A 14,053-nucleotide genomic window follows, 5' to 3' on the forward strand; every position below is an offset into this window, starting at 1 on the left:
ATATTGATAATGGGTTGAGTGCAGAGGACTCTTGTATTTGACTATATGTATTTTGTGGTCACAGCCTCATTGCACCCCCGCCTAATGGTTTTAAAAAATAGTGGTGAGCACAACTTTCCCTTGTTTGTTATAGTTTATACAGGAGCAGTGACCAGCTCCATGTTGTAGCTCCCACCCTTCCCAGCTATAGTCAGGTGATCCCACTGGTGTCTAATAAAAGGGCAGCCAAGTATGGAGGTTTACTTTGAAAGCAGCAAGTTAAGTTGCAGGTAAAACCAAGTCCCTTTGTAAAATGTATAATGAAGCAATAGAATTCTTAATGAATCAGATAAAATTGAGCATAGGACTGGCCAGATATGGGATGACTTTGACTTAGTTGGCCAGCTTAAATATATTGCAATATATGGACAAACAATCCCTGTTTTGTTTAAAGGGTAAGGCATTTTTTAGTAGCAGTATGCACAAAATGTCACTGTCTTAAATATATTGATAATGGGTTGAGTGCAGAGGACTCTTGTATTTGACTATATGTATTTTGTGGTCACAGCCTCATTGCACCCCCGCCTAATGGTTTTAAAAAATAGTGGTGAGCACAACTTTCCCTTGTTTGTTATAATATATATATATATATATATATAAGAAGTATAAACTATCCATATATGTAACCTCCATTCATACAAAATAAAAGCTGCATTAGAGTGCACATTTGCTGCTTAGAACTGAACTGCTCCTAGCCTGGACAGCAATTTCACACATCCGGCTGGTGGGCACTGCCTATTATATAAGCCTTAACATGGAGACACATTATTTAGAACAGCCCTTCTCAGTTCACACAATATAAGTTGATGTTAATGGCCCTTTATAGAAGCGTACGGGAGGTGATGCTTTAATTCTGTATATAGAAATAAAAAAGGGCAACTATTCCCTTACTATGCTTTACTTTTATAGTGCTGACATATTATGAAGCCCTTTTATTGCCAACTGTACATGGGATTATTTCAGTGTCGATCTTTCTCTGTACCCAAATAACATCCGTTATTCTTTATTTTCCCCCCAAACTTCATATGGATACAAGATCTCTTGTTTCCCTGAGTTGCCTTGGGATCCCGATCAATCTGCCACACATATGGCGCATTCAGACTTGTGTATAATCAATATGCAAATGGCCTTCTGCATTGATCCTGTATTAATTTTCAATTAGGGAGCTCAGAAGGGGTCTGACCAGGTCAATAACTGAAAAGCAGACAACTTAAGAAGTAACAGATTCCAGGGAGTTCTACGCGCACCTCCCATCAGCTCTCATTGGTTAAATGCATCTTTCCCACGCCACCTACAGCACGAGCAATAAAACTTTTAAGGCAAAGAATGGAATCACCCAATGGTATTAAAGGACCATAAGGGATTATGCCAACTATCTTTCAAGATCTGCAGGTCTAATTTGTATTTATACCTATGAATTGTCAGTTCTTCTACAGCGCTTTAACTCATTTTCCAGTGTCAAAAATGAAGGTCTCTGATGGGACACATTTCTTCCTAAATGTAAGTACTCACAAATAAATAAGTAACTTGTTGTTTCTTTGATGTAATGATTTCTTTACATGTAGCATTCCACATTACTTTCTTATTAAATCACCCACACTGTCACTGCACACTTGTCTAAAACTATAATAAGAGTTCCTTTTTAACATTCTGAGAGGCAAGTGCATGTGCCCGCATTGTTACCACGGTGCCTAATTGGTCACCGGATAACAGTAATTAGTGCTCTGTTCATTAATGGGTAAAATCTTTATTGGCTCCATTGATCAGCAGACTTGTTAGGCATTTGACTAACCAATGGCAGGCATAACGAGCTGGCTTATTGGCATAGCAATTAATTAAATCAATTTCTAGCCAGCAGCTGCCAAGCTTGTTAGGAGACTGCAGCAGGGCAAATATCAACACTGAGGGACAGACACAGCTCCCATCATGCCCTCTCATATGGCACTATATTACCCTTTCTGCCCAGTTCAACCATGATTCAGCATTGAATGTCATTTGATGAAGAAATTCCTGATAAAGTTTGCTTGTTGTTTGAAGGAGGACAACAACTGCAATAGTGATACTAATATAATATAAAGGAGGATACATTAAAGGCCTGTTTATCCCCAACCCTGTTAAAAGATTAGGTGCAGGTGAATAAAGGTAACTATAAACAGCCCAACCACCCAACAGACAAATACGTATATGGGACCTGTTATACAGAATGCTCGGGACTTGGAGTTTGCAGGATAATGGATCTTTCTGGAATTTTGATCTTCATACATTAAGTCTACTAGAAAATCATGTAAACATTTGTTAAACCCAATAGGGATTAATTATATCTTAGTTTGGATCAAGTACAAGGTGCTATTGTATTGTATTGTACTATTGTATATTACAGAGAAAAAAAAAAGGGAAACATTTTTTAAAATTTGGATTATTTGGATAAAAAGGAGTCTAAGGGAGACGGCCTTTCAATAATTTGGAACATTCTGAATAACAGGTTTCCAGATAACGGATCCCATGCCTGTATGCTAAACAGGGCAAACATGGCAGTAACAAATGCTATCTGCTGTGGGTTTGGATGGCTATGAGGAACAGTCTCGAAGTAGAAGATCATAGGCTTATGACATGCTAGGAGTTCTATGGTCTAACGACAATCACAGGGTTCGCACTGAAATATATGCAATTCTCAAACTAACAGGTATTGAAACAATTTATATAAGTAACTGTCAAAGTAAGATTGTGAGCGGGGTACTTTTTTCTCTCTGTTTTATTTGCATGATAGGAGTTCTGTCACCAAGGATTTTCTATACATGTTACAAAATGCTAGAATATTTTCCCCAAGCAAAATATATGGAAAAAAAACCCAGCACACATTAGTAGTCACACTATCATTTCCATTAATATTACTTACTTCCTATAGACTTTAATGGGATAAAATGAAAGGGTAATTGTCAGTGCAACCTGAACTCACTGCAATGTTTTCCATGTGTGACAGAAGCCATAGGGCAATATCAATGAGGCCTTAAATTGTTTATCATACACTTTTAATGAAAGTGATCGATTGAGAAGAACCCATACGTTGGTAAGAGATCAGCTTATTTCTAACACTCGAAATGTAGAAGGCTACATGCCCTCACATAGAACAAATGATGCTCACGTACAAATGCACTAATAAACCCTTTAAAAATATGTATCCCAAAAGTGCTGTTCTGCTATAAAACAAACTTAAATTGGGGGAAAAAAGGCAGCAGGGACCAGTAGGCATGTTGTCACCGTAATGGAAATGGAAAAGTGAGCTAATATTTTCAAGTGTATTTTTTTCCCTGGAATATAAGAGTAAAAATTCCTAAAATAAGATAGTAATTGCAGTTTACGTACTAACTTGCATCTGCAGATCAATGGCACATTTTAAGATGCATTGATTTACAATTAGTCTGGCTTTCCCACTTAAGGCTTTAGGAGAAAATTCACTTTTCTATTTTATGTTCTCTGATCCAGTGACGTAGCACAAGCTTCAGAAAAAAAAAAATGTCCTGCTATTAAATGACACACTTGTAATCCTCTTTTCGGTTGTGGGTGCAAGCGGCCCTTGATGCTGGTACACCACTGCGCATCATAGCACTCGCCAAAATTACACATATATGAAAAAATTGGTGTAACAGCTACTAAATGCTTTGCCTAGCATTTACAACACTGCTGCTTGGAGCTGCTTAGGGATGGTTAAACAAGAAGGGTAAAAGGGACTAGAAAGCTTAACCTATGCATGGTAAATAAAAGCAACATATTTTTAGGCCTGGTGGAGAAAACCATGAAGCTCCAGTGACAGGCAGCTTTTATAAAAGTCTAAAGCTGGCCATACACAGGCCTATATAAGCTGCCGAGAGACAGTTGGGCAGCGTATGGGGCCCTCTTTGACCGGTCTTCCCCAATTGAAAATTGGCCAGATGTTGTTGATCAGCCAGATTTAAAATTCCCATTGGATCAAGGACCACTACGGTTCGTTGATGCGGCCCTCGATCTGACCTCCTGAATTTCTGTGTTGTTATCCAGTCGTTGGGCCCTAGGACCTGATAGGATCAGCCTAATATCTCCCACCTCAAGGTGGGTATATAAGGGAGAGATGCATCTCTGCATGTAGGGCCAATTTAATGGAAGTGGTGCAAATGTGAAGCCTTAAAATGGAAGTTTGCTGCCCAACATAAACACCATCAACCCGCTATGCAGCAGGTATTTGGGAACAGCTGATTATCAGACAGTGGGATTGATGCAGCTGGGGAGGAGAGCTACTACCAGGTAAAAAACAATGGGGGGGGGGGGTTAATTCACTTTTAGGGCAATGACCTAAGTGGAGAAAAAACTCCAGAAAAATCCTTGGCATAGTAGGTGCCCATTGGCAGGCTTTTACAAATGATATACGGTGTGTAGTAATCAGAAGTCAGGTGTTATCCAGCTTTTCCAGTATACAGAAAGCCAGAAGGAAGGCTTTGACTACAAAAGGTTCTGGCACCTTGTATGCATCCTTTTGAAAAACAAAATGAAAAAAAAAATGATAGTGAACTGATCTGAGAGGTAGCATTAGGGAGGGAAAACGGCTACTGTTTCCCAATCTACTCTCTAGTATGATCAGAATAAAGCAAATCTATAGCAATGTTGTCTCTTTTATAATGCATGGCGTTTACAATGCTTGGTAGATGGCCTGGTTATTTAAATAATAAGGGAAATGCAGCGCAACATTTTTGGGTGCGGCTCAGGTCTGTGCAGGTGAGAAGGTTAATGTAAAACAAGAGCAAATCATGCAAAACTTCAGAGAAAGCTCAGGCAGGGCCAATGTGAATGAATGGCTCTTTTGTGAGTACACTGCTTGGCAGCAGCAACCCATAGCAGGAGCTGTACAAGTATATCTCATGCTGCTGAAATGTGGCAGAGCTCAAAACTCTCACCATGAGCAAATATAGCACGTTGGAAGCACTGATGGCAAGAATAGGTTGTCCAAATAGAATATATAATCAGCAATAGAGGACTGAATAGCAAAATGTACGTGCACTGTCACACACTCACGTGCGCGTCCTTCACACAAAAGCACGAGGTGAAAAATCCAACTGCACTTTGCTCTGTTTCATAGAAGCAAATAGATTTGGTGCTTTTTATACATTAATCAATCAATATTACTGGCCGTACATGAGCAGCACATCCAAGATAGGAGTGACCTCCGAGGCAGACAGGACACTTTAATGCTCAGAAGACAGCTCAGAGCTTAGCAACTTTGTGAATATGTTTGTGCCTGATTAGCCCTGGAAGGCAGCGGCTGAGAGTGGTGCACTAAATATGACAAGGTTAGTCGTTTTCAATTTGCGCAGGGAGTCGAAATGAGTGAATGGAGGGGGAGGGAATGATGGAAAGGGGACGGAAGGAGAATGGGTGGACTGTACAACCAGTGCTAGAATAAACTCTGGCTTTTTGTTCCCATTCCAGAAGAGCAGTTCATAGTTACCTCAAACCTACAGAAAGTCAATAGAGGCTTCATGCATTAATTTGTGTGCACTGCATGAGGCAGCATGAGGACATGGATTAACATTTTAACTGCCAAGGATTTATTAAAAAAAAAAATCAGCCATGGCAAGTCCCACCCATTTTACAGGGCACCTTAAAAGTGGCTTACACAGCACACTATATAACATTAGTTGTAAGGAAATCAGTAAGAAAATGCCCTTATCGATGAAAGCAGAGCAAATGCTGAAATTTCTGTTCCTTGCTGTATAATACAGGTGACTGGAAAAAAAGCACTGAATGCTTTAGAAACGCAATAAGAGTGCATCTGTTTTGCATTTGATTCCCACACTTCAGACACCTTTTGCCCTTCCATTTATAATCCTGTACACTGAGTGCACAACTGTGAATATTATACAACAGGCATGGAGGAGATTACCTCTGTGTTTATGTTTCGCCTTAACTCCCAACAGCTCATCTATATGTTTATATCAAACACATTCCATAGCCTACAACATCCTCCAATATCTGTTCTTTGTGCCCTCGAGGCTTTAAAGATTCTACAAATATAAGATGGTTGTTTTCAGAAGAATTAGATAATATTTGTGTCCCGTTCCATCCCTGCTTTCCTGCCCCCTCTGTGCAGCCGGGGGCAATTAAATAGAAGCTGGAATTATTCGTCAAACACTTTAATAAAAAGAAAATGAGCAGGATAAAGAGTTTCATATCCTCTTCCAAGCCGCTCAGCTCCAAGCAGGAGAAAGCAAACAAGAAACAGGCTCCATGACATTGCTGGCATTCCTGGGCCCTCTCTAACTTTGTCTGTGTCTTCCTGTCTATGTGCACAGCCTCATTCAAAAACATCTCCAGCGGCAAGGGAAGAATAGGGCACAATCCTGTAAATCCAACCTCTTATCTGCGCTGATTAATCTGAAAGCAAATGAATGTGCCATGTATAGCTTTTTTACCACTGCAGAGGAAAACATCAAGAAGTGCTACTACTATAAGGCAAGGCAATGTTTAACCAGGGGCAGCAAAAAAACCCTGGTATCTTTAAGAGCAGAATGTCTTTATATTTTACCTGGGAATTTTGCTCTTATCATGTAGTGCAACTTGTTATCCCATACCAATCTGAGTCCAGAAGATGTAAACACAGGGGGAAAGGCATCAGGTCTATCATCTTAGAAGGCAAAATCCCACTGGGGTTCTCACCATTAATTGTCATTTTGCACTTCAGTTTCTTTTTATCTGCTCTGAATTTCACAAAATGTATTTTGAGGTTAAGCAATGTTTGCTTCTATTTAGTAGAGATGCACCAAGGATACACAAGCATCCAAGATTAGGGATTCAGCCTTTTTCAGGAGGATTCGGTCGAATCCAACTGCACGGCCAAACCAAATCCAAAAAAATCACATGACTTTTCATCACACAAACAAGGAAGTCAAAATTCTTTTAGCAGTGTGCTGCACACACAGTTCTCTTTTCCCCTCGTTTCTCTAATTTATATGGATGCAAATTAGGGGATGGATTCGGTTTGGGAACAGCCGAATCTTTCACAAAGGATTTGGCTGAATCCTAAAATAGTGGATTCGGTGCAACCGTACTATTTAGTAATCACTATTTTGTGAATGGCATCCAGTGTAACAGAATCAACACTGTAGCAACACAGATTGCTCTTGTAAGTTCTTTTATGGTATGTGCAGCTTGTTGTTAGGTTTCATAAGGCATTAGATAAGAAAAACAAGGGCGTCAATGCGATAGGTTTATTAAGAGAAACACAGGTTTAGGGGGGGAAAAAGGAGTCAGATTGTACATACCACAGTGGCCGAAAGTCTGCTGACATGATAAAGAGGAGGAGCTATAAGCAGGAAGAGATGCGCTCTAGTAGAACCATGACCTGACAGTAATGTTCACCCTTTTCCTTTCTTGACAAAAGCTTCATTCAGAGAACAAGCTTTGTGCTTAGGATCCCTCCTAGCACAGCCCCCTCACTCTCACCAGAGACCTATAACAATGAGGGCAATGTGCTAGAGGAGAGATGCCAAGGACTCTGTCAAGATTAGCAGAATCTGCTGAAACAATATGTCCAGTAAAGGGATCTTGTCTCACCAGAGGAATGCAAGAGGCAGAGTCAATACTTCTCAGCTTGCCCGAGTGATTGCAGCACCTCGAAGCCACAGGTTTGGAGAAGCAAAGTATTTAAAATACACAATGTAAAAGACCAAAATGTCAACAAGAAGTCTAAACACAGGCTTAAAAGTCTAATGAAAGTAAAGGTGGGGAAGAGGCAGAGATGTGTAGATGCTTGGCAAGGATACCATAAAGAAAAAAACCCCAAAGGCACTGTGCTAGAATAGGCTGCCTCTCCAGATTCTACAGTTTCAGTCTCACTATACCAGCAATTAGCAGAAAGAAAACCCTGGAGACAGATGTTTGATGCTTTTGACTGAGAATCTGCAGATGCATCACAAGTAGTCTTTCTTCAGGAGTACAGGAGCCTGCCTTCATAAGAATGCCCCCAGATGAACCTCTGGACAAAGTATTAAAGTATTTATATAAATGTATTCTCAAGCATGCCAAATAATAATCTAGTCCCCACCCCCCCCCCCCCCAAAAAAATATATGAGCCATGAATATGAAATTATATCCTTATAAATAGTGCTTAGCGATGTCATCAGTTATAATCGGTGCTTAATGACTCTCTAAAACTTGTATATTATATATAATGTACCCCCTCTTGATAAATATGAGGATATTACATAAATCACATGACCTGTATAAAAGATTTGCAGGGGAATGTAATAAAAGTCGCAAAGAGCAAAACAATTCGCACCAATAAGACTAAAAATCCACATCTCGCAATGTAATATTGTTCCTTAAACTGTTATTGCATTGCGAATTTTAATTGCGCATTGCGAATTTTAATTGCGCACTCATAAGAAGTGCTTGAAGGTGTCGTAATCTTTTGGAGCAAACATAACGACTTTTTCAGTAAGAAGTTTTATTACATTGACAGCGCATTGGCGCAAACTATAAAATTCGCAAACGGTCTTTCACTGTCGGAAGTGGTCGATAAACAGTTTCCGGGCTCGTAAAAGCTATATTAAATTCGCGCAAAGGCATAACTTTTCGCATTGCGAATATTTTTTCCGTTAGCGATTTTTATTACATTCCCCCGTTGGACTTGGAACTCCTTGGTGACTTATATCTTCATATTTTACAAATGCAGGTACTTTATTCACTATATAAATTCAACTTTTCTATAGGTATTCGTCACTATGTATGTAATTATGTATGTTCTTCGTATAAACCCTGTTATTGTACAGTACTGCTGAATATGTTGGCGCTCTAAATGTACATGTTAATAATAGTGATAACAATAACACATATTATGTATATATATAAAATTCACCTACTCCATTTGTGTGACCCTGGCACGCTTACCTGTCTCTACCGGTGTCGAGGATGTTCTAATAGTAAAAATCTGTCCCAATTCCTCCTCCTCCTCTGGAAGCCCCTTCTGTAACCGCTGCAGTTTCCGTAGGCTTTCACTTCGCTGATGCTTCATGGATCGCACATGCTGGATTAAATTCAGTTTAGCCTTGGTGGAGTAAGAGCACAGCACACAGTGGTAATACCAGTTCTCTCCTTCTGCTCCATTCTCATGCTGTTGTAAGTGCTGCAGGAAAACAAACAAACAGGCGGTTTAAAAAAAGAATCATGGAAAAATGTGAGGAAAGAGGCCAGTGGATGGGGATAAATGCATTCACAGCTATAAAAAAAATATATAAAACCGCAGTGAACTGCATATCATGTAAAGGCAATGACAGTGAAACCTGACTACATGTAAGGAAACACAGATGAACAACAGTATGAATAAACAAGCAGAGGCAGATGAAACCCAATTAATGACCTTTTCCAGCAATATTAAAGGAAAACTATACCCCTCAAACAATGTAGGTCTCTATAAAAAGATATTGCATATGTAAACCCCTGCTTCATGTAAATAAACCATTTTCATAATAACATACTTTTTTAGTAGTATGTGCCACTGGGTAATCATAAATAGAAAACTGCCTTTTTAAAAAAGAAGGACAGCCTCCTGGGATCATATGATTAACGGTGCACACAAACAAACCAAACATGTTAGGTCACATGAACCAATTACCAGACATAGTTCTGTCTTTTGCTTCTAGCCAACATATCTTACACTGTACAAGTAACTAAAGCTTTGTTAATTAACAACATGTACCGCCATTGCTGAAAAAACTGTTTATATCAAAATTAATATTGAAAATTAGACCAGTAATTTACACAATTCTAGATTTGGCACAGTCCTTTGAAGTTAACAGGCCAAATCACATGTGATTCTCAATAAAGTAGTGGGTAGGAGAGAGTCAAATCAGATCAAATAGCTGTGTTGCTGTACTTTTCAGATGTAGACTTACAATATATAACCATTAAAGACAGTAAAAATGCCAGTTACTCACTATAGGTTGCTTCACAATGGCAGTCTAAAGGGCCGCTGGTGACACCAGACCCTCAATTGGCAGCGTAAAAGTGCCTAACAGCATAAATGTCCTGGGTGGGTGATCAATAGTCCCATAACTACATTTTAACCAATGAGCAAACTATGTACTTTTCGGAAAAACCTTGTCTCTTATAAAACAGACAACTGAAACCTTATTTTTTTAGCCTCCAAAAAAAATTTAATTACAGGTATGGGAAATTATGGGATGGCTGTGTATTTAAAACACTATTAATTAGTTAAGTGGCAGGCTGTTCTGATTCACAAAGGGTAAGAGACGTGTAAACAAATCTAAGAACGTTATGTACACTATGGCAGCAAATGGAAAACATTGAGCCTCACTAGACTGAAGCTGGAGGTGAATTACAAAAAAAACAAAATCAAACTTTTAAAATACTTTGAATGCACAAAAATTTGCCTGATTTAATTTTTCAGACGCATGTGTCAAGTTATTGATTGCGAGAAAGCTTGTGGGTCAGTTATTTTTCCCCCAACAATAGGAAACTTCTAACATCTGGTTCTTCACGCATGGAAAGCAAAATATTGATCAGATTTAGCTGAAGCACCACTTTAAAACAGAACAGACAGACGAACATTCTGATGGAAGGCAGAGAATGCCCTGGGGGAAAAGATGCAGCAATCACCAAAATGTAAAAACAGCATACACGCAAACTAGCCAATGACTACTATGGAAACACAAAGTCCTGTTCACACAAAGCAACATTTCCCATGTGCCATATTTATGAGGTAACCCCTGAATGATCTAACGTTTTTCAGCTGGCCACTCGAACAGCAATACTGTAAAAGGACTTCAGCCGAGTCATAAGTAAAATCTCAATTTGCTTAGTTTCTGATGGCCATACACCAAGAAAAAAAACAGCAGGGAAACAATCATTTGTATACAGTTCATGCTTGGAATATTTAACTTCAGTCTGCAAAATCCATACAACCCTCCCCACGTCCCCCTCTCACCAAAAACTCGGAGGCCCTTTACTCGGTTTCCTTCAGATATCCACAAGTTCAAGTCATAAATCAAAAACTCTTCAGCTGGAGGATCCATTGCTTTAATGAAAAAGTTATGTGAAAGCAGCTGTCCTCCCAGGCCTGCTTCAAATAATCCATAAAAGTCTATGGCTGGATACATCCTCAACAGCCCACCACCTGCAGGCAGGCTTGGAATTTCCTGGCAAAAGGAGGGCTTTTCTGCACCACACTTGCAAGTTAAATTTGCTCCCTGACCTACCTTCACCCCCCCCCATACTGACAACACAAGGTAAACACATGCATAAAAGTGTTTTGTGCACCTAGGAAGGGGAATAGCATATATATGTGAAATAAATAAGTGAATGGCTCAGTCTAATATATCATGTTAAGCAAACCTTGTACATACAGAGCCTTTAGAAAGAATGCTCGATGAAAAGAAGAAATGCATAGAAACGATGATTGCCATTATTAATGGGAAAAGATAAATGGTAAGATATGGGAGAGGGAGAAATGGAAAAACCAAGGGGTTGGGGGGTTATCCTTTTTTCCAGCAACAGACACTTGGGGGCATATTTATTATGCTGTGTAAAATGAAATTCGCCTCAAAAACGGTGTAAAATAAATGGCAGATTTATCAAGGTGTGTGTAATTTTGTGCCATGCGAACGCTAGATAAGTCAAGGTTATTTTACATTGCTTTCGGTGGTCCGGTGGTAAAAAAACAGCAGGATAATACACCTTATATTACCAGGCTTCATTGTGTAAAAAACAGCATGAATTTTTTTTAGAACGACATCTGCTGGAAGCAACGTAAAAGAACGACGGAAAACCTGGCATTTGCATGTCGTAAAAATGACTCGCACCTTGATAAATTCGTCATGTATTTTACACAGCTTTTTACACCTTTTTTTGGCGAATTTTGTTTTACACAGCATAATAAATATGCCCCTAGGAAAAAATGAGTGAAATGTTATGCCGTTTTTTACATGGAGAAGCCTGGCGATGTGTGGTGTATTATCCTGCTGTTTTTTTTACACAGCATAATAAATATGCCCCTTGGTCTTGCTTGACAACAATGGGATAGTCTTCCCCAGTGTCACAGCCCACAGCATATATGAACACGCCTACTGATATTTTCAATGGAGGCGTGGGTTGAGGTTGCACTTCATAAGGTACAGTGATCCCTTTCTTTAGCATTACCTTATCACCAGGTAAACTCTTGTGACAAAGGTGCTATAAATAGCTCTACCACATTTTCCAGAAAAAAATACCGACCTTCCTATAGTATTATCTTTCATCCTTATTAAGGACATTGGCACAAAGCATAATTTTGAAGCAGCCATACAAACCATCACCACCATTCTAACAACACCTTCTTTATACAGGTATGGGATCATTTATTATGAAAATGGTTTATACAGAAAGCTCTAAATTACTGGCCATCACCCGTAGACTCCATTTCTCTCAAATAATTTATATTTTTAAAAATAATTTCCTTTTTCTTTGCAATAATAAAGCAGAACTTTGGACTTTATCCCAACGAAGATATAAATAATTCTTATTGAGGGCACAACAAATTACGGAAAGACACCTTATCCTAAAAACACCAGGTCCCCAGCATTATGGATAACAGGTCCCATACCTGTAATGCTAAATTTGTCCTGTGTTTAAAGCAGGAGGAATATTAAACAAAGCAGTAGATAACATGAGTGCTAGAGATATCCAGTTTGACTGTGATATACAGATATGAAAATCTATTGCTTTGCTTCTATGACCGTGGGATAGCTATAGAAAATGAAAAAGGAGGATAAAACCCATATCAATACAAAAAAAGGTGATGACAGTCAATAGCAGCAAACAGTACAGATTCTTTGCTGACCTTTGCCTCAAGTAAAAGACTAGCATGGGAAAGTAAACATGCCATGACAGGTATAAGAGTTCCAGAATACTGGTATGGCCAGGGCAGTCATATCTAATGTTGTGGGTCAATTATTACACAAACACAAAATCTTTTTTAAAAAAAGACTAACCACCAGTATGGACACATACTGGTGGTTAGATATTACTATCTAGAGAACAATCATTTATTTATATAGCACAACATAATTGGTAAGGAGCCTTAAGTAATGGATGCATACAAAAATATGTTAAATACATATAAATAAGGTGTTTCAGGAGCCTCACCTCCCACATTCTTTGAAGTTAGTCTGCATTACACATTAGCGGATCTAATTTTACAAGGTTTTAATGACCCATAGGATATATTAGTGCTATTGAAGCTACTCAATAATTAAATAAAATAGGTCTTTCAAAAATATGTATCTGTGCTTAAGGTTTATTATCGTCAGTGCAATGGACATCGTTCCTTACATTTATCAGGGGCAGGTCATGCTATGAAATAGTCCTTTAAACCTGTGCCACATTTTGTGGCAACGGTCAATGGCATAACTATTTAAATTCAAATGAAAAGAACAAATGGTCAAACAGAGATGCATGAGTTTTATTTTTTAGCCTCATTAAAAGCTAATTTCATTTGACTTTCGGATTAAAAATGCAGCCCAGACCTTCGCCAAACAGTAAATCAAGCAGTTTGAACAACTAGCAAATTCTGTAGCACTTTAACTTTAAATAATGCAATAATTATTGGATTTCCTTTTTATAACTGAAGTACTGGAATGTAAACAATGGATATGTAATTGCAGGAAGGGCAATCAATACAGCCAATCGTTTTCAGCCATGTTAATTGTAAATACAATTGCTCCAAGATGTCAGCTTGTTCTTCTCGCTCTCAGAATCACCCTAACGGATGACAGAGTCCAACTTTCCCATTACGGCTGCTCGTTCCTTTAAGAGGTTCTCAATCAGGTCTGATCAATCTGTCAAGATAATGCATGGAGTAAGTAAGACTCTTTCAAACACAGCTTCCCAATCAATAGCCAGGACGGACTTAATGAGGAGGGGCCAAAACCCAGAGGGAACCTGAACCAGTAGCTGCCTGAGCTTGTGCTGTGGGCTTTTAGCAGAGGCTGAT

At 38.9% G+C, this 14,053-nt stretch overlaps 1 protein-coding gene across 2 annotated transcripts in view; it reads right to left on the reverse strand.

Annotated features, from left to right (window-relative positions):
• Positions 1-14,053, reverse strand: part of zfhx3.L (zinc finger homeobox 3 L homeolog) — a 73,381-nt gene that overhangs the window by 18,065 nt on the left and 41,263 nt on the right. For both annotated transcript variants that reach the window (XM_018257924.2, XM_018257923.2), the window contains exon 4: positions 8,956-9,190. In XM_018257924.2, the coding sequence (XP_018113413.1) occupies positions 8,956-9,190 (235 nt within the window). The remainder of the gene's footprint in view (positions 1-8,955; positions 9,191-14,053) is intronic.

This window comes from Xenopus laevis, chromosome 4L (genome assembly GCF_017654675.1).
Source record: "Xenopus laevis strain J_2021 chromosome 4L, Xenopus_laevis_v10.1, whole genome shotgun sequence".
Lineage (NCBI taxonomy): Eukaryota > Metazoa > Chordata > Amphibia > Anura > Pipidae > Xenopus > Xenopus laevis.